At 41.5% G+C, this 21675-nt stretch overlaps 1 protein-coding gene across 4 annotated transcripts in view; it reads left to right on the top strand.

The window, feature by feature from the left end:
- The window catches only part of qkia (QKI, KH domain containing, RNA binding a), an 80566-nt gene that overhangs the window by 42051 nt on the left and 16840 nt on the right, over positions 1-21675 (top strand). For all 4 annotated transcript variants that reach the window (XM_031310048.2, XM_031310049.2, XM_031310047.2 and 1 more), the window contains exon 4: positions 6528-6671. In XM_031310048.2, the coding sequence (XP_031165908.1) occupies positions 6528-6671 (144 nt within the window). The remainder of the gene's footprint in view (positions 1-6527; positions 6672-21675) is intronic.

Raw genomic sequence — 21675 nt, 5'->3', positions numbered from 1 at the left:
CTCAGTAATACACGTTAAAAAAAAAAAAGTCATACATTTCATTTACCACAGCAGAGCACACTAAAGCTTGGCTCTTACCTTCTCAACAAGGATTCATCATCTGTCTTGAGATGGTACACAATAATGTGAAATTTGCTGGGACTGCTGTCACACAAAAACATCCCACTAGGCCTGTAGAGACATGAAGCAGACACACGCTCAGTTAATGCCTGGTGGCTGCATTCTGATTCTGACATCTGATAGGGCTGTTTGCAAAACGCTGTGCAGTGGAAAATAAAGATGGCAGTAGTAAGGCAGATGGCTAAGGCCAGAGACGGCCTCTATTTCTGGACCTAATGAGCAGAGGTTGGAGACTTAAAAGGTTAATGTTGTGTGTCTACATATCCCGAGACCCAAGGTGTGAACTTAGGCAAAACCCTTTTTGCGTTAAACTGCCACAGCATTTGAAAACCAAGACTGACTGACTATGTTGCATAACTATGCTGATGAAAGTCTGTCAGGAAATGTTGGGCTGCCCTACCTAAGGTCAACCTTGCAGAAGTGTGTCTTTTAACCCTACAAAGTGGACTCATGGCATATTTCAGATGCCTACATATTTAATTTTGATGGACCATACCATGAATGCTCCAGCAACAACAACTTACATGCATCCTTAAGGGATTCCAAAGTGTGTCAGATCAGATTTGATGATGTACTTTGAAGTTACTGCGAGGACAAATTGACAGTTTTGAAAATTGTGGTATTTCAAGCATCTGTGCATGTATTGCCCATGGGCTTCAGCCGTGTTATACTGGCTGCTTTTGGCTGTTTTTCTGTTTTGTTTTTCTTCATTGAGTGACATCTTTTATAAAGTTGCATCTTTGTTTTTAAATATCTTTCTTTTTTCTGTACCTCCCAATTGCTCTGATTTTTCAGGTAGTTGTGCTATATTACAAGGCATTTACAAGTCAGAAGAAGTGTATTTCATCCCTCTTGGTATGGGAATAACCTTCTCTACACACACTCACATACAGTCCACAGAGCATAATAACAGAAACAGGATTCATACACACAGATGTACACAGATTTTCAGCTGAGTCATAATCTTAGAAGCTCCAGTTTGCTGCAGGGCCAACGTTTTCTTCCTTTTCTTTTTTTATGGCTCCTCCATTCGTATTTTAATTTCTATCTCTTCCCTCGGAGTGTGTTTATTATAACAGAACAAGATAAAGACGCTCTGCTATGGTTCTTTCTTTGGAATTAGATCTCAAAGTAGTTAAATGGGAGAGATCGCGCTCAAGCATGTACACTCACAGTCACACACACTTTAGAACTTTGTCTTAGCTCATTACATGAATCTATGATTACCTTATTAATCTCTTAAAACTTATATTTGGACAGGACATGTCAAAGGTCCTGTGCAATTACTACACTAAAAAAGATAAAAAGATACCGTTAAACATTTATACACAAATAAAGCTGAGCAGGATCACTTCCATATCACAACACTTAACCGATATTGGAAATGTCTCATAGATAGTCCTGACTGGTTGTTTAGAGAAGGTATGAACTAAATGGGAAACATTTGAGGCGGCAGACTGTGATTTTACCACATCTATATAATTAAATGATTGTGTCAGCTTTCTATGCAAGGCTTTATATTTTTAATTGCCCTCCATTAAAATGACTTTTCCCGTCCTCACTACCTTTCTGTCCTTTCCTTTAGACTACACTGGTGTATGGTTTAGATATTTACATTAACGTTGGGTTAAGCTGGGGAAAAGATGATGAAAAAAACATGAAATGGTCTGCCAGTTTTTACATCCTTCGCTGTCTCCACTGTCAATAATCATCACTATCAGGTTAGCTCCCTGTACCCCAAATGTTTTTGGTTGGCCATGGTGTCATAACTGTAGCTCAGCCCCAGACAAAGCCTCAGCTGTAGCCTCCAGTCTCTGCATCCTCAAAGTATTTCCAGCTTGATGCCCTGTGGCAGCAGAGGAAGCTGCAGGAGCAGCTTAGCCAGTGTGTTTATTCAGGATCCATTAGCGGCAGCATTTTTATGCTCTCAATAATTCAGCTGGTTGCTCCCTTCTGGGCTGCACTGCCTGGCGGGGAGTCGGCTCACTGGAGCTATGCAGTGGGAGAGTCGAGCAAAGACCGAGGGACAGGGAGGGAAGTGGAGTAAAATAAAGACTAATGGCAAGCAAAGAAAAGCAAATCAAGTAGACGATAAGCAGGAAAGAAGCAGGTGAAAAGAAAAATGTGGTACTTAACAAATATAATGCTTATAATTATGGGTGTCCTTATCACGTTTTTTTCACTCCCAAACTGATCATTGAATCATTTTTGTTATATTTTATTTGTGGATGTCCTGTAATAATTTTGAAGCTTGAACAAGTACTGTTCAAGCTTGCTATCACTGATTACTGTCCTGATATCCAGATCCTTTAAGCTAGACTTTTCCTTTTGTTAGCTGTGGCCAGACAATGTATTTTCTCATAGAGGGTTTCTTTTCTCCTAGGTTTTCTGTTTATAATAAAAGAAAAATAGTATTTCTACTACTACTGTAGTTCCTTGTATAATTTGAGCAGGTTACAGTTTTAACAAGGATAAACAACACTTACTATGTCACCATGTTTGTCAGAAGCCTAAGTCACGTCTACAGTGACTAAGATTTCTTTTCAAATGCCAACAGACTGTCTTTAGTCTGTAATCAAATGACGAGGTATTCCAATTCACTTTGTCTAAATTTGGCTTATAGTACATGCATATTTAGCTAAGAATATTGAGAGAGAACCCAGCAGAAATATAGTTTTTAATTATTTATGTATTGATATGGTCATAATCACAGTATGAAAATGGTGAAATCACTAAACCCACTTGTGTTATTCAGCTCAAATAATGGGAGACAGGAGAGACGAACGCAGGATAATAACCTGTTCCAAGACTGCACTTCACACTCTGATTAAGCTAGACCAAATACAAAGTGTCTGAGAGTAACTGAGTAAGTGCACGTACATTCCTGTAACTTCTCTGGATTGAGACTTTTAGACACATTTTTAAGACGGGATGGATCACACACTATTTACATTCAGAGTACTTCTTTTAAGGTGTTTATGACACCACTACACTCAACCCTCCTCCAGTCTCTTGTATTTGGGGGCCTTTTCTGAGTTTGTTGTTAAATTGTGTAAATTCTTCAGTTACTGCCCAAAGGGGAAGAAGCACATAGGCTATGTCCTTTTGACAATAATTGTCTTAACAGTTGGAAGGAAAAATGACTCCTCCTGGAGCCTTATTCCAATCAAACTTTCATCTAAAGTGGCAGTTTGAGTCCCCCTGGTTTTCACTCTTACGGACATGTTTAATGCAAAACAACAGCAGGAACAACAGCAATTAAATTACAGGTACATTATATCGACCATTACACATGTAGAATAGGGATTTCCCTCCCTTTTGCAAAGACAATTCCCTAATTTTATTATGGCTACCACACAGTGTGAGATAACAGTTAGCACCATAGACAGGTTTTTTACTTTGAGCCAAAGTAAGTGTCTTTTTAGACTTGCCCTTTGAGAAATGCTCTATATCAAACGAATTTCCTAAGCTTTGTTTTTTTTGCTGATTGTCCCGACACATAATAGCTAAAAATGTGATATCAGCACGGCCATTGGCAGAACAGAATAAGACCCTTGACCCAAAGCAACTGAACGAGTTTATAGGGAGCTATTATGTTAGTTTTGATTATGATCAGCATTCAAAGGCAGTCTGGTTTTTTTTTAGATTATATTTTTTGGCCATTTTTAGACCTTTATTTTTCATAGGACAGATGAAGACATGAAAGGGGAGAGAGAGGGGGGGAATGACATGCAGTAAAGGGCCGCAGGTCGGAGTCGAACCGGTGGCCGCTGCGTCGAGGAGTAAACCTCTGTATATGTGAGCCTGCTCTACCCACTGAGCCAACCCGGCCACAAAGGCAGTCTGTTTTACTTGAAAAGTCGAGTATAATTTTTTTTAGAAAGTTGTGAGTTGTTTGTAGTTTGTTTAATATTAGTTTCATATTTCTTTATCATTATAATTCCTCTATAGCCCTGCCTGCCCCTCTTGTCCTTCCATGCCACTGCGGCTCCCTACTGCACCTGTTTGGTGTGCTGGCATTTAGCCTCTGTTGCATTGGGAACGTCCTTTAGGATCAAAGAAGAAGGGACTGTTCTGAGTGGGAGAGTGTAAACAGTTTCATTTATGAGCGTTAAAGTGCAACATTTGTATGTGGTTGGCTCAAGCTAAAGGGTGTGAAAGCCAGCAGCCAAACAGGTGCTGTACAGACGATTGAAGTCAGGCAACATAACTGACTAGCAGTTGTTCTATCTGATCCTATTCTTAGATGTTGAGTCTAGATGCAGTTTCCATGCTATTTATTCATGCTACATATTTTGACAAAACCGATTATCTTCTGGTACGTGGTTATTGCCATGGCATATGATGTGGGTTGGTGTGGACATTCTCTTCAAAGGCCTTCCCAGTATTCCCTTTAGCGCTCCCCTGCCCTCTCTTTTCTCACCCTCCACCCTTCCTCCTGTTTGTCATGCCGTCGCGTACTCTCAGAGGGCACACAGTGACCTTGGTGTGTGTGTGTGTGTGTGTGTGTGTGTGTGTGTGTGTGTGTGTGTGTGTGTGTGTGTGTGTGTGTGTGTGTGTGTGTGTGTGTGTGTGTGTGTGTGTGTGTGTGTGTGTGTGTGTGTGTGTGTGTGTGTGTGTGTGTTCCCAGCTGTATTTGCCCACAATCCTAACTTCATTAGAATCTGCCAGAGCGCACACACAGACACATGATTGACTAATCTTGTTGGATCCAACTTTGGCAACACTGTCAATATAGGGCATTTATGTATCTACCATGTGCTTTCATACAGTGCCCTGCATTCAGAGGCAGCCCTTGTGGCCTGTCTGTCTGTGTCCCTTCTAGAAAATGCTGAGTCACCTTCTAGTCCCCATGTCCCCTAATAGGCCGTAGGCAAACAGCCATGGTGAAATAATGGCCTTACTGCTGAAACTAGGCCCTCCCCCTGTGTGGAAAAGGGGAAAACGAGAGTGGAATATTGAACTTGTGTGTGTATAAAGAGCAGTGCCATGGCAACAAGTCTCTGTGGAGTAGAAAGAAGGTGGGTGGCACTTAGCTCAAGCTCGAAGCTATATATGTGTGTGTGTGTGCATGCTCGTTGAGTGTATTGAAATCCTGTCGGGTGGACCCCCTGCAGAGCACTGCAATGCATTGTTTGTAATTAGACACCCTCACAAATGAGCAGTGATCTGAAGTTGGGGTGGTTTGTATGTGTGGGGGTAAACAACCGTGTTCATCAACAGTTTGTACAAACTTGCACCAACAACAGGAGGGGAGAAAGCTGGGTTGCAGTTGACCGCCTGGGAGGAAATCGCAATTCAGATTTTTAAATAATTATTAGTTACATTCATTTTGACATTTTTTTTTGTCAGACACATTTTAACATTGTAACATTATAATCCTGTTTCGATGTTTTAATGGGGTGTCACACATCAAAAATGTTGAGGTTGTCTGTTTCAGACGATCTAGACCTCAACTCCTCACCTAAGGGAGAAGTAGTCAGCTTTCAAACCGCTGACTTACATGGTTGTAGAGTGACATGCGATACAACCTCAAAAGCTTTTTAAAGCGCTCTTGCTGTGTCTGCTCACTGCATTTACTGTCAGTGGGGCAACCAGAAGAGGGAGGAAAGTAGATGGAGAAGTGTGTTTTTAAAAAGAAAATGCAAATGTGAGGCTACTCCACATTTGTCTCTACATAGCACATTTACCTTTTCACAAAAAAAATCTAGTTTGACTGGGCTTTTCATGGAGGCACCTAAAAACTTAAAACGTGCACTATTTCCCAACCTCAGCCTTCCCAATTCAAATCTTGAAACGGCTTTCTGTTTAACTGCGTTGAAGGGGCTATTGGGCTATGATGTCGGCCTTGAATACAGCCTATTTTGCCTTTGCAATTTGGCACCCTCTGAGTGCTTTGCTGCAGCCTTTTCACGGGGGGAAAACGACTCCCTTAGAGAGCTATTGTTACCCAGACAGTATTGTCCATGCAAACACAAGTCAGAGACAGAGGCACACGCTTCTGCACATTTACACACAATCCTGCTGATCTTTTGAATTATATTTGAATTCCTACTAGTTAAGTTGGTGTGGCTAAAAAAAATCCCCAATCCATCTCTCTCTGATCACTCCACCTTTCCATCTTTCACTGATATTAATTGCTGGAGGGCTAGCTGTCGTCTTTGTCTCTGTGAAACGAGGGATCTATTAAAGAAGGGTGTCCTTTCAAAGTTAAAGCTAAATAGCCTACTAAAGGACCGCTCCTGTCATCCTGCTTCTCTTCACAGGGCCCTGTCGTCCTCTCTGTATGCCTACCTCTCACCTCCACTTCCTCTGATATGCTGTGTTACTGCACTGGTGCTCCAACACACCCACACTGTCACATTTACTCACCATCTTTTTCTTGCTCTCTCTCTATCTCTATCCAGGAGGAGCAGAACAGAGGGAAGCCAAACTGGGAACACTTAAACGAAGACCTTCATGTCCTGATCACAGTGGAAGACACACAGGGCAGAGCTGAGATCAAGATGAGGAGAGCGGTGGAGGAGGTCAAGAAGCTCCTCGTACCTGCTGTGAGTACATACCACACACAATCTTATATACACGCATCACGCACAATGGTAGCTGCCTTTGGCCTAATCATTTATGTAGTGCTCTCCACAAGTAACGCCATTTGAGTTTCCAAGGAAGTTGACACAAAGGATGTGGTTTAGCTCTAGGGTTGGGTATCGTTTGTTTTTTTTCCGATACCGGTGCTAAAACGGTACTTTTAAAACGGTGCTGGTGCCTGAACCGAAATATATATAATTTATTTATAATGTATATAATATAAAATATTAAAAAAGGAGCACAAAACGACAGTTGGTGACAAGAACGGCTTGTTTATTGCTAAGGCCATATGAATCAAAATTAAATGATTGATTAATAATGTAATAACTTATAACAATGACTTATTTCACCAGTAAATTGCTGGTAAATTACAAAAACAAGCACCAAGGGTACAAAGGGTATTTTACAATAACTTTGAATGCACCACGAGGCTGGCGAGTTTCAAGTGAACGCACCGCCTGTGCTTTTCCGACAATGGCAGGCAGCTGCCTGCAGACTGTTACGCGGTGTTGGAATCCTCTACAGGGAAATACAGTCACACTTTACACCGCTTAACGTAAGCTGTCAGCATTTTAACCATTGTGTTTAATCCAGCTACTAGCTAACAGTAATGTAGCGTCCCATGCAGCGATGCTTCTGAAAAAAAAAAAAGAGTCAGGTACCGAAATGAGGCACCGGAATTTTCATTCCTTTTCGGTCTTGTTACTACCATTTACGTCGGAACTGGTGCCCTGTTGGCACCGCGTTTCGGTACCCAACCCTATTTAGCTCTGATTTAGAAGTGCTGAGAGAGACCTTTCCATGCTTCACTATCTTAGTCCAAAGAACAAAATAATGGAGCTACACATGGAAAACCACAGCTATCCCACTGTTAGCATCCTGTTTACTTCCTTATATAGACCAGGGGAACAGGTTGGCTACCCCCAGAGGAGTGGAAAAACATAGCTAGCTGCACACACCTCCTGTGACTGCCACATTTCATCTCCGCTTCCCCCCTGCCTCAACTTCCTCATACACTGTGCCACTGGTAATGGCTGCTGATAGTTTTTTGGCGTGCAATGTGTATTTTTCCTGTTAACTGTGGTGACCAGGTGGACAGGGCAGCTGAAGGCCCAGATTTGCCATCAGGTGGCAATGCACAGGGGTTGGTGGTCTGCGGAAATGGGGCCAGCCAATGCTAGGCATGCAAGGTTAAAAAGAGATGCAGTGTCACTTAAATCCTAATGTTGTTTAGCTGCTTCCCTTGATGCCCTTTGTCCCGTAAATACAGAATTATGTTTACCGTGTACTTCATTTATATTCTTTCACTTTGGGAGAAACAAATGCAGCAAGGACACTGTTCACCCTAGATATAGCTGCATTACAATTTATCAGCTTATAATTTTTCACTAACATTTTGATGCTTTCTGCAGACACTGGGCAAGTGACGACCTCCTTTAATTATAAACAAATACACAAAGTGTAGAGGAGGGCAGGAAATTGTAGAATGATAGCGCATCTATATGCATACTATCTAAGAGTTTAATCGGAAAACATGCCTGAAAAGGCTAAACTGTATAAGGCTATCTTTATTATGGTTATATTTGGGCCATGAACTTTAACTTTTTGTTTAGCTCATCTGAACTGCCCCATTATGGATTTAAGATCTGACACAAGAGGTGCCATCATGCAGAGGTCTCCTGTCCAGTATGATTATTGCTCCCTGTCTGTCTCAGCAAGGCCTTAGCCCAGCCTGACAATGTGGAAAGCAATTCAATTAATGTCCTCTTGTTTAAGGATTTTTTGTCTCTATTCAGCCTGCCTGTCACTTCTTTGGGCACTTGTTTTGTTTCAGAAAGCAGTAGTGTTCATTAGATCTCCACAGCCTGAATGTACACACAGAAGATGTTCACACATGTATACATGCACACACACACACACACACACACACACACACACACACACACACACACACACACACACACACACATATGTGTGTGCACACATAAACATGGAGGATGATGCCATCTCTGGAAGCAGAAATGTTCTAAAGAGTGATGCAGAATGAATCAATGTTAACACGTGTGGACACAACAACAACAAAATACATACACAACAAAACCCCTTTTGGTGTCTTTTTAAGTCAATGACTGCTCTTGGCAGCTAACACTCATCTGAATGGAGTGCCACAAAAATAGCGTCCTCACTTTTCTTGAAATCTCTGTTCATTTTGCAGCCTGACAAGTGCATCAAAGATGGTCTGGTGAATTCGAACCTGAACCATTTATTGGGTTAAGGAAAAAGCTCTCCTCTTTTATTTCTCACACACATAAAGCAGCTTCAAGCTCTTTTGAGACACTAATGAAATTATTTTCTCATAAAAAATCACTCTAACCTTAATTCAAATAAGAGTTTTATATGGTTAATTAATGACCCATTGCAATCCTCCAGAGGCCATTTTCCTTCAAGCAAGGCATCTTTGTTCATTTAAATGCAATGAAAACATCCTTCCATTAGATAGATGTTTGGGTGTTTTCTGAGCCTATCAAATTCACTACATATACATATTTTGGCTTTTGCATCAATACCTGATGAATTTGTATTGATCAGAGGAATAAACCAAGTGTAGGTTTCTGACTTTTTTGTTGGGTTGGTGTGTTATTTATCGCTCGATGGTGTTTTTTGCCTCCAACGGCGCCTTCCAGGCAGCTAACCCTAACCTTAACCCTAAACAACCATTGCCGTGCTGCCTGGAAGGAGCCGTTGGGGGCAAAATACACCAAAGACCGTTATCTACCAATGAACCCCTTACTTAGGGCACTATATTTTCTTCATGTCATTGCGTGCATATGTATGCACACATGCATGTGTGGGCAGTAGAGCTAGCTGACAGTAATTCCCTTTATCATGCTAAACTAGATTGGATTAAAGTTTAGACACGCTAGGAACGCACTGTTCTAATGAAGGGCATCTTCTTCACATTTTGGCAGCGTAAAATCGCCATTATTAAATCGCACAGGAAACAAAATGTGAGGTCATGCTTTTTATTCCTTTTCAAGGAACAGGCTTTACTTGTCATTAAAGAGGAACCAGCTGCAGAAGTTAAACAAAGAGGAAAAATAAAATGATAGCCAAAAGGTTGTTTTGTCTGCAAAGCTGATGGTTTATTCAAGAGTAAAGGCTGTATAAAGATCATTTGGCTTTTAAATAATTTTATAATTGACTCACTTGGGATAAGGGGCCAGGATGTCTAACATTGGAAAACTTTTACTTAACCAACCAAGCTAACACAGTGATATAACAGTCAGGCTTATAGTGATTATTTATGGGATGAGATAATTGTGTGGTTTTTGTATATACAATATTGTTTAGTAGTGATGTTTTAGTTTGATCATTGAAAGTTGTTTTTGTGTTAAATATTTGTTCAAAGTCACTGAACTGATGAAAGATGTGGGACCAACTGTCAAGACATATGAGAGTATGTATGTTGTAAATATATTCTGTCTGTGTCTGAATCATCGACAGTTGAGTGGTTAGTCAAATTTTTTGTTTTGTGTCGCAAAACGCCCTGTCAATGGCTGCTCCTTACTCAGAGATTGATTGACAGTTGGAAGAGGGTATTGATGGGAAGTGGGAAGGTTCACAGTTGTTCCTCTTTGCCCTCTGTAAGGCTCTTTTGCTCCCTAGTCCTGTGAACTCTTCAACTCTCCATGAACTGGGAGCAGGGGAACATCGGCAAGATGAGAGACACAGAGGGAGGGAGGGAGAGATGGGTGGGAGAGCTTGATTGAGCTACTCTTTCAAGTGTGGATTTACTCCACTGATCCAGCCCTAGTACAAACGCTCACAATAGTGTGTGTGTGTGCGCACACACACACACACACACACACACACACACACACACACACACAGATATGCATGCAAGTATACACACACTCACTAAAATGCTCCGCTCATCCCTTGAGTCCTTGGTTAAGGCCCTCAAACAAGCCGGCAGCAGAGCCCCACTGCACTTAGATACTTGCAGAGCTGTATGCATAAACCCTGACTGGCTTGCTCTACTTCCCCTTCCTGTCCCTAGAATGGCTGGAGAGCAATAATAATTGACTCATAGGCAGGTATTGTCCTGTGATTTACAACAGACTCTGGCCAATCGTGAGAGAGACAGACAACCTGACCTGTGTATATCCCATGATTATGTACAATGATGTAACCACCACAAATAGGAATCAGCTTTGTTAACAGGCACCCACTTAAGCCCAAATCCATCTGAATTACCCCCACATGTTATTAATGATCTTCTGCTGAGCTGTACTCCCCATGTCAACTAATTTTGGATGGTAAACTATTACATCTACAGGCATAACCACAGTTAAATTAAACTATGCCATCCTTGCCTACCATGTATGTTTTTTTACACAGCGGTTAAACGTGTTTTCGTCTTTTGGTGTTATGTATAGGTGATGATCAGCAATGTGATCACTCGGGTGTGTGTGTGTGTGTGTGTGTGTGTGTGTGTGTGACAGGTGTACACACTGGACATTTTTATGGATATAATAAATTCTCATTGTCCCCTCAGGTCACTGCACTGTATGAAGGGCTTATGGGAAAATGACAGACAGGCAGACAATTGGACAAGGCCATCTGAGACCAGACAAAGGCCTTGTCCTTAAGGAACCCTGAGTGCTTTTGCCCAAAGGCACCTTTTCCTATTAGATATTAAAGCTGCAGGAGGTAGAATCATTTTTTTTTAACATGTTACTGTGGAAACGAACCTCAAGTACAGCACCTCATGCTTTCTGAGATTTTCCATTTTTATAGCTACGTACAGGATTTTTACTCTGGTGAAAAGTCTGTTGATTCTGTTCTTTTGTGAATATTATTATTTAATCAGAAGGGACTGCTGTACAGCAAATACATTTTTTGATTCCATATTCGCGAGCAGGTTTCCAGTAGCTCGCAAACTGACACACAAAATTACCACAATATTAAAAGTGAGGTAGCTAACTTTGTGGGCCATAGACGTGTAAAGTGGTAATTTTTTTCTTGGACCCTGATGGGAATATTTTCAGTGATGTAGACTGTGTGGGCTAAAAGAAGTGTAAAATAGTCATGAACCTTGACGTGAAATTAAAATTTTTCGTAAGTTTTGGGTATTGCAATTTCAGCAAACGGTAGCTTCATTCAGCTTAGGTTTGTTATGTAAATAAATCTAGGCAATGTGATGCAAGTAGCTCATGGTCACTTTCGTTATTTTAAAGTAGCCCTCAGATGAAGAAAGGTTGGAGACCCCTGCTGTACCCGTTATGGTGAGAACTGAAGCTACTCCTTCTATTTAAATTATGTGAGGTTGCCTGATAAAGGAAGCTCCAAACAATGCTATCTACATTGCTCTACATTTGATTCAATGCAGTGATGGCAGGCACTTTCCGCAAGGTATCTTACAGTACATTAAGAGAGGTACACACACAGAGCACCCAAGAAGCAGGGAAAGTTAGGTTTGAAAGGAGAATAACGCAGAGAAAGAAAAAGCTAGTTGGTGCAGGGACACTTTGGCCCTCGAGAGCCAAGTGCATGTCTCCCTGACTGAAATTGTCATTGCAGAGAACAAAGTGAGCATGGTAGCAGCCAGAGCAGACCAGCGGCCCCGAGCACTATTCCATATGCAACACGCTGGGAACCGAGTCCTGCTCTTTTGCTCCAACTTACTCCTCCCACTTGTGCTCCATATCCCCACTTTCCCCTAAATCCTTCTGTTGCCCCTTTTTAAAGTTCTATTTTTGGCATTTTTTTCCACTTATGTAGTCTTGTGCACATTAGGTGATGGTTTCATGCTCCACTTTTTTTTAATTTATTTATTTTTTTTTTTTTTTAAACGTCTTTGCAGTGGATAGCAGTGAGAGCTCTCCATCCGTTGTCATGTTTGGCTCACCATCTCATTGTATTGCTTCTAGGCCAAGACTAAGTTTCTCTTTTGGGCAAACCTGTACGCCCGCCCCTTTGTTCTTATTCCTGTGTCTTGTTCCCCTGAGCCTTCTGTCTCTCCCCATCTCTCTTTCTCTTTTTTGTCACCTCTTTCACTCTGCTATGGACCACCTTTGAGGAAGAACATACAGTAGATGGTGTTTTTGTAAAAGGCAGACAGATGGACCTTAACGGACGCCAAGTTTGGCTCTGCGGGGTGTTGTGTCTGTACTCACCAGCATGCATCCGACTTGGTGCTACAATGGCAGCACCATCAGAACCACTGACCACAGACAGGAAAGGCACATGCACAGAGAGATGATGCCGAACAAGCAGAGCGAGATTTAAACAGTGGAATTCTGTTCTAGGCAGCATTGTACTGACTTTGCAATCAATAAACACCTCCTTTTTGTTTTTCTTTCTCTCTTTCTAGCGCTCACTCTGTCCTCTCTCTCTGTCAGCAGTGTATGACAAATGAGTACAAAACACCATCTGGCTGCATCCATCGTTGTGTGCGTCTCCAATTAATGATGTTTATTCTCTGTTAGGCCTACCTATCACTACCTTTCTCCTCTTATTTACTCTTAATCTTCTCTACCCCCCTCCCCCAACATCTCTGTCATGCATGATATATCCAGCCATATCCACAACAGAAGCTTACATTTCTCATTGAGCCTGATTGGGTGGTGCATGCCTTTGACTTGACTACGTTGTGCTTCTAAAGGCAATAGTCTACAGGTGTTGTGTCTACCATAGTGTAATTACGCAAAACTTTACGTCTATGATATGTGGGAGATTATGTGTCCCTAGGTTCTGAAAGGAGAAGTTGAGGTATGATGAAACTAGCTTGTGTGTTTCTATTATCCCTGGACATCTTTGATTACCCTGTGGCCATGCCACCTTGTTTATTGCCTGTAACCTAGCTGCAAGGACAGCAGTACAGCTGCAGATTAAAGACGGTTACAGACACTAGGGCTGTTGGAACGAATATCGAAAGTCGAATATAATTCAAATAGTAAAAAAATCAATGCTATTCGAATGCTGAAATCACTATTCGAATGTGACTTTTTTATAAATATGTTGCCTTACGGTAGCTAATCTCCCTCTTCTTGCCTTGGCCTACCCGCATGTGTCACTCATGTCACGTCTTATGAACAATAAGTTAGCGGGAGTGAGAAACACAAGGCATTGTGATGTCTAAGCATTGGGGTCAAAGCTAATGTTATGTACTGTACTGCCCCCTGTAACGTTAGTACAGGGGGCAGTGACAGGTTGCGGCTGGAAATCGGAAGGAGGACGGGAAGAGTTTTAACATGACTTTAAAATCGACATCCACCGAGCCAATGCCAATGTGCTTATGTTATCAATCGTTAGCTCATTCTTTTTTCCTAACTGTATCGTGAGTTATAGGAGCTTAGCTGGGAGCTTCATGGAGACAGCTAAAGTTTATGTTAGCTGCCCTACAGCTGTCAGAGTAGTCTTGACTTCATATATTACCTTCTAACAGCTGTATTCTCAGTAACGTGACAATCTGCAAGAAACAGGTTGCTTATAAATCATTAAAATAGTAGTGACAGCACCGTTTGGCTTAGTTATTAATGCCGTTAGCATCGTAGCTAACACTATTGTTACTTAGCTAGTTTATGACAAATCGTTTGGGCTGTGCTTTCTATCATAATGTCATTGTGCTAACAGAGCATCGTTAGCCTTTACAACAGAGCCGCTTCAATACACTTGTTAGATAATGTTTCGTTACAGAGTTTTCATTGATTTGTGTTTATCGCTGTGTGCGTGGTGGAAAATGAATGTAAACAAAGTTGCATGCAATGCGCCATGACGTAGGTCCTCTTAAAGGCCAGGCTAATGTTAGAAGTCCCTCTAGTGAACAGAACGTGTAATAACAACCACATGCTTATAGTGGCATTGGCAATGCATAAGCCTGAGTAGTGTAGTACATATTTATAACAGGCTGCATTTGAGCATTAAATATTTGAATATTATTTGAATATTAAAAAAATAAATGAAATTCGAATGGTATTATAGATGAAGATTGGCAGCTCTAACACACACACACACACACACACACACACACACACACACACACACAACGCAATGTGATAAAGGCTGTAGTATCTGTTCTTGTCCCATGCACTGTACATTTGTGCAGGTAGGCGGTAGTTTTAGTCAACCTTGCAGACTCAGTCCCTGTAGGCTGTTATTACCTTCATCAGGCTAATGAAGGAGTTGGATTGGATCATATTAACCTCCTGATCTCCACCTCCCAGGACACCACAGCTACAACAGACTGGACTGCACTGTTCATTGTGTGTGTGTGTGTGTGTGTGTGTGTGTGTGTGTCTCTCTCATCCCACCTGCATATAGACACTGTGTCTCCCACATGAATGTTAATCATCTTTTTAATTGGCTTCCTTGACTTGGTGACCTCTACTTGAGACGGCAAGCCTGCATCACCGTGCTCCTCCTTCAGTGCTGTTCTGCTGTTTTCTTACTTTGCCTGTTGTGTGTGTCTGTCTGTGTGTAGTCTTTTTAGCTCCCATTCACTCTCAAGCAATAGAGATTGGAGCTGGCCTAAAGGCAGTGACTTTTGACCCCCAGCCACCCTCTTGTCCTCCACTTTCATTGTTATCCATCTTCACATCCTCACACTCTTTGTACTCATTTACCCAGCCTTTTGGTCCTTATATGCCCTACTAACACATTTGAGACTGATGCTTCACTGATACCTATTAAAACCCTGTAACCAGGAGAGCAAACACTAAAACTGTGAAGTATAAAATGCCTCTGATTAATGATCTAGAGGTGATAAGAGGGTATTTGGAATTGACCACTTTTACCATAGGAAACAGATATGGCTTCCCTGACACTTGTTGTCAATAATGATTACTACTGCATGTCATTCGATTGGTTAGTGTGTAAGAAGTGACCATGCTTGGCTATGTCAGGTGAAACAGCCTTTACTCAAGAATGCATGTTAGGGCTGAACGATTAATTGCATTTGCAATTAAATCGCGATATGTTAAAATGAGATTTTCTAACCACAAAGGCTGCAAATAAACTTTGGTCATGTGACATGCGAGAGTAAAGCAGTCTACAAAGGAAACATCAACTTTCCAAGTAGCTGCTCAGCGTCAGGTATTGTGCAAAACCTGCCCTGCTAACATTGCTACCTCACAGAGCAACACTACTAACCTGTTTCTAAGAAAACACCACAAAGCCATGTACGATAGATAGTTGCATGTCTAAAAAGCCATGTGCTTGACACCAGGATATCAAGTAAGCGAAATACCACTCCATAGGGACCACTGACTGAAATTTTAACAGATCTCGACGGGGGAACAGACTTCAATACAACAAGCGTAACTCCATATAAACATACTTCAGTAACAGAACGTGGAAATTACTCAAGCAGTAACAGAGTTTATCGCGAAAGATGATGCACCTCAGTACGGGGATCAAGCCTGGGCTCTCGGCTTTGATAAATACACTGGAGAAGCGGTACAACATGCCCTCCGCACATATTTGAACCAGGTCGCCATATTGGAGCTACACAAAAAATGTAAACAGAGAATCGCACCGCAGTTGAAAACCTAGTAGTTTTTCCGCTGCTATAACTGATATGGTCAACCCATAGGATCACTATGGCTGGCAGTGCCATACTCATTGTGCACATATACATATTTGAAGACTGTCCAGTAAAGTTCACAGACAGTGTTTAAAACGTACGTTTCTGCTATCTGCACTTTAGTTTGTGTGATTTGTTACTGACTTTCATATTAATGTTGTCTGTGCTTTATGTTGTCATGGTAATTATGTTTACAAGGCTGGACATTCAACAAATCAGTTACTGTGATTGAAGTGGTTTATAAATAAATATCTCATTCATATAAATTAATGCATCACCTAATTTCATCATAACATACAGGCCTACAGGAAAGAACAATTGGTTTAATCTGTCTAATGTGTTGGTCATACTATACAATGATTTATTGTTTGTCTTTGTTGAATAATACAGAAGACAAAGAGCTTAAAAAATAATCTCATTTTAAATCGCAATTTGGGTTTTAAAAAATCGCAATTAGATTATTTCCCAAAATCGTTAACCCTACTGCATGTTGACATTTCGGATGCCCTGCTAACAGCCTTTTTTCATCAACTTATTGGTTACATAAGTCCAGCAGCTACTCTTCAACTGCACTCCAGACACCAAAAAAACAGTAAAATGCCTAATTCCTCTAGCCTGAATGTTGGCATTAACTTCAAACACCTAAAAGTGGGCTCAAGCAAGACCCTGACTGGCATCCCAGTACAGACTGGGTTGGAAATAAACACACATGCAACCAGTCACATTACACAGAAGACCCACACAGGAAAACACACAATTATTGGCAGAAGAATCTGGGAGCTATTTTTTCCTGGGCCTTACCTCTGTACCGCTGAGAGAGAGAGAGAGAGAGAGAGAGAGAGGACAAAAGAGAATATTTTTGTATTTACCAGCTCACAAATGTGCAGAAAAGGGAAACCACCATCCAACCCTCTTAGGTAAATCCCTTTAGAAGACCAGGGTGGTATATATATATATGATATATTGTCATTTATTTTGTTCACATACCTTTTATTTCCTATTTGTCTACCACCAAATATCTCACATTCTGTATCTTGTCAAGTAAAGGTGTACAGATTGTCTTGTACTGCTTTCTCCCTTCTCTGTTTTTCCCCTTGCTTTCTTTCTACCCACCTTTCCCCACCCTCTGTTTCCCCTCAGTGTGTGGCCTTTCTCCTTTCATTTTTTTCTGTTGTCTATTTGCCCTCTCTTGCTGTCTGCTGCTCTCTTTCTCTCTCTGGGTGATTGAGGGGACAAGCCATTCACCACACTCTTCCATTACTGTATCTGCAGTGGTCTGAAGGCCGTCCACATCCTGTTAACAACATACAGGTTACAAACCACAGAACAGGCTGGAGCTGTCTGTATCAACTATGCCAGTCACACATAAAAACATGGCAGAGAGTCACAAATGCATTATGAAACAATAAAAATATGTTTTCCATAGATTGTGTGTAGAGAATGTGCCACAAAAAGGCTGTTCTTACTAGTTTGGACCTAATTTTAATGACTCCCAAGTCACACACATTCCTCCAGTCTAAGCTTTTTTTTATTGCTGTACTACATACGGTTACTATTGAGCTTCTTTCCATCCGTGCCAAGTCCCTCCAGTCAGCTCAACCCCGACAGTAGGGACTTGGTATGGTCTTGGCCCGAGGGTTCCTGCCATCCCTCCCCTCCACATCTCCATCTGCCCATCTCTCCTCATCTCCAGCTCTGTGGCTCTCCTGGGGGACAGACAGGTGGTTCTAACCCTAAAGAAACAGTACCCCTGCCGGGAGCAACCTGCCTAAGCCTGGCCACCTTCCCTAGTCTTGTCCTCCTCCTGTTTAATTTCCTGGCCCTACCAAACGCAGGCAGACTTCTTCAGCCAGTCTCAGTCTGGAGAGACTCGGCGGTTGCTGAAGAACACAAAACAATCTACAGCAGGTGTGATCAGATAAAGCTACATGCTATTTAAACAAATACTAATCAGCATCAGATAACTTCAGCAATTTTAAGTGTCACACAGTTGATTGCAGTGACTACTACTACTAATTACTGGGAGTAATTGGTTTTTAGTTGAGATATAATTTATTGTGTATGTGCATCTCCCCAGGGGCATACCTATAGTATGGTCATTAGTTGTGGGGTTTGTTTCAGAAATGTGTGCTTGTACACCAAGGTTAATATAGTTTTGAATTTTGAATTTCCTTTTTTTCTTCTTTTTTTCTTTTTATCTTAGATTTAGTTAGATTTTAGTCTGTTTGCCAATTTTAGTTTAGTTTTATTTATTTATTTATTTATGTTTTTAGAAAGTTTTAGTTTTTATATATTTAGGTTTAGTTTGTTAGGGCCAGAAGCTAGGTCTCAGAAGTATGTAGCTACATATACACGCTTAACAAACACACATGGTTATGTCTGACTAGTTTAACAAGCCTAAATGTCAGGCTAGAATGAAGAAGACTGGTGCCGAGTCACTTATTATTGGTGGTAACTCTGTGTCCTTAGGTTCGGAAACTTGTCATCTGTTGTCCTGAACAAAACCTCAGCTTTATCACGCCACAATTAGCACCTTCTCTCTTACACTCTTGAGTTCTTCCTTCCCTTAGTCCTCTTTGAAGCATCATCCTGTTCCTTATCCATCTCTTTTATTCCCTCCCTCTAAGTGCTTTATCTTCTCTTGTCTCATTCATTTAGATTTTTAAATCAGCCAAGATCCCCAGTGAAGGTGCGTTCTATGTACACAGGCCCTCTGCACCACTTACAAAATTGCCTTGCCCACTTGTACTATCCTTTTAATTTCAGTTCACACATATACACATGCACTTCAGTCCCTAACCACCCAGGTCCCTAACATCATTATAAAATAGCCTGCTTTCTAATCCACCTGATTGTGTTTGTTCCTCAAGGTTTTTTTTAAGTGTCCTAATACAGTGCGCAGGAAGAGGAGGCGGGTAACGAGGCAGGCTGAGAAGACCGGGCAGTTTTAATCTGCCCTGGTCCTCCAGTGGCAAGTAGAGGGACCCTGCAGGCCTCTGGCCAATCACTCTGACTCTCTTTGAAGGTCTCCTTAACACATCTGCATTTCCTTGCGTCTCTGTAAGGGGATTACAGAGACGCAAGGAAATGCAGATGTGTGCATATGTGTATGGATGTTTTCTTGTGTGCATATGCCTGTTGATCGATTGTTGAGGACCTGTGGTTAGGACTGCATCTCCAAAGGTGCAATGCTGCTTGAGACTCTCTGCCACTCTCTGTGCCTTAGTCGCTCACATGCTTTATACATTGTCTACCCATAGTAGTTTTGAACTTCCCCAGGGGCATTACCAGGGCCAAGCTTCAACATCTGAGAAGTGGGAACACACACACACACACACACACACACACACACAGAGCACTTTCATCTCTGCCTCTCTAGCGACTGTGTCCCAGTGTTTAAGCAGGAAAATAGGATTGTGTAGAGCTCAGCGTTTAGAGAGTCCAAAGGCCGCCCGTTAAATTCAGCTCCTACAGTCTGTTATGCCTCACTTTGCCAGCCGTCGCTCAAGTAATTTCAAACTCCATTCTCTCAGTCCCACCCGCCAACTCTGGACTGATGGCTTTCTTTGCTTCCATGGCTTCTCAAGTATAGAAGCTTTTTTTTTTATCTCACTTTGGTTCATTTGGTTTGTTTATTGCCGTCCCCTTAATTTTCTCTGACACTGTTCTTGTTTGTTAGCGGTGATGTTTGCAATACTTCACTTGCTGTCTATTGCGCTGACCAGTTCTCCCGTGGTGGAACTTGGGTTGTTTTCAGTGGGGCACAGCAAAACTAAAACCAAAACATTTCTCTTTTCTGTTCAAAAAGCTCTGTTGAAATCTCAATGTTTTGTTTTTTTTGGCAGGGAAGGCACGCAACATCTGTAACACTATCATAGAAAGAAAATAGAATACATTTACAGCAATGCATTGTAGTGAACCGAATTGGCTTTTGGGCTTAGTCAGTGATCCAAATCATCAAAAGGATCATAGTGAAAGTGTGTCTCTAGTGTCTTTTTGGTAATGTGACATATTATTTAATTGTAGATAAGATTCAGTTTCACGTGAATAAACTGGACTCCCAGATCTGTCCCTTGCCTGTTGCAGTAATTAAAGGAAGTGTGGATGATGTTTTTGTCAGGTTGCATAGAGCCAGATAGGCTGAGGACACAAAATGAAGGTCTCTCAAAAATAACTAGTTAAAAAAATGGTGTTCAGGGGCTGACTGCATATGTCCAGGTAGATCTATCCAAAGGATGAATCCACATCTTGCAGGAGGTACTTAGATCCCTGTCCTAGGAGTCAGGATCTCTGAATGATGCAAATCCCTTAGCAGTATTTAAAGCTCCCAAATCATCCCTGGCCAAATCCTTTCAAGATATTCCCTGCTCGATTGGATGGCATTAAAGGATCACAGCAACAGAACTATACACCGTCTGGCAGCCTGGTGGAATGAGGGATAAAGGGAGGGGAAGAGAGGGAAAGCGGAAAGAGAAAAAGAATAGAAGTGGATGAATAAGGTAGAGACTTGAGGATGCAAATCGGGAATATGGGCTGGGAGGACAGAGGAAATGTTAATGGTAGGCAGGGAACAGATGATGAGAGAAGGGGGACAGGAGTTTGTTGGGCTCTACAACATGGTGGGACTGAATGATCCTTTCTGCTCTTAGTCTGTAACATCATCTGTTTGTCAAAGCCGGTGCAGGACAACAAGCTTTAATAATATATCTAAATCTTGTTGTGAAATCTGTATATGTTTTTCTAGGTTATTTAAATGAAGTTTAATCCGCTCTTAATGCTTTTGTGTTACATGGAATACCAGCCCAGTTTCTGAGGATAAACAAGATCACTCCAAATTTCCACACAGCTTTTCCCCTTGTACTATTGGAAAAGCTTTTGATGGAAAAGAAAAACTGATTTTTTTATTCTTTCCGTTCTAGAGAGTGCAGTGAGCTTGTAGAAAAACATATCTTCTGTCCTCTCTTTTACCTCTCCTTTCTCCTGTCGGTGGCACTATGTCTATGTATATGTGTGTCAGTTGATATTGATGGGACTAGAACAGAGAACCAAGGCTGCCAACTTCAGGCCTCTGAGCACAATAAAAGGCTGTTATAAGCCCCATAGATCCAGGGGCCAGTGCCAATGACGGGGCCCCGTCTACCACCCATACGTTGCATGTTATGGATAACCCCAGAGAAGCTGTGGGAGTAAAGTAGAATCTACCAATTAAACTATTACTGTTCTGCAACATATTGTTGCACTCTAAGCACCCACCAACGCTTTATCAGACAGAACACTTGGACTCTGAGGCCTTTGCACTTAAAAGCTTTGTTATGATGCAGACTGAAGTATTAACAGAAGAGTTATTCCTGACTTTGTAAGTCACCACTTTCAACTGTTCC

Source organism: Sander lucioperca, chromosome 18 (assembly GCF_008315115.2).
Source record: "Sander lucioperca isolate FBNREF2018 chromosome 18, SLUC_FBN_1.2, whole genome shotgun sequence".
NCBI classification, from domain to species: domain Eukaryota; kingdom Metazoa; phylum Chordata; class Actinopteri; order Perciformes; family Percidae; genus Sander; species Sander lucioperca.
This window is presented reverse-complemented; position numbering and strand designations above follow the sequence as displayed.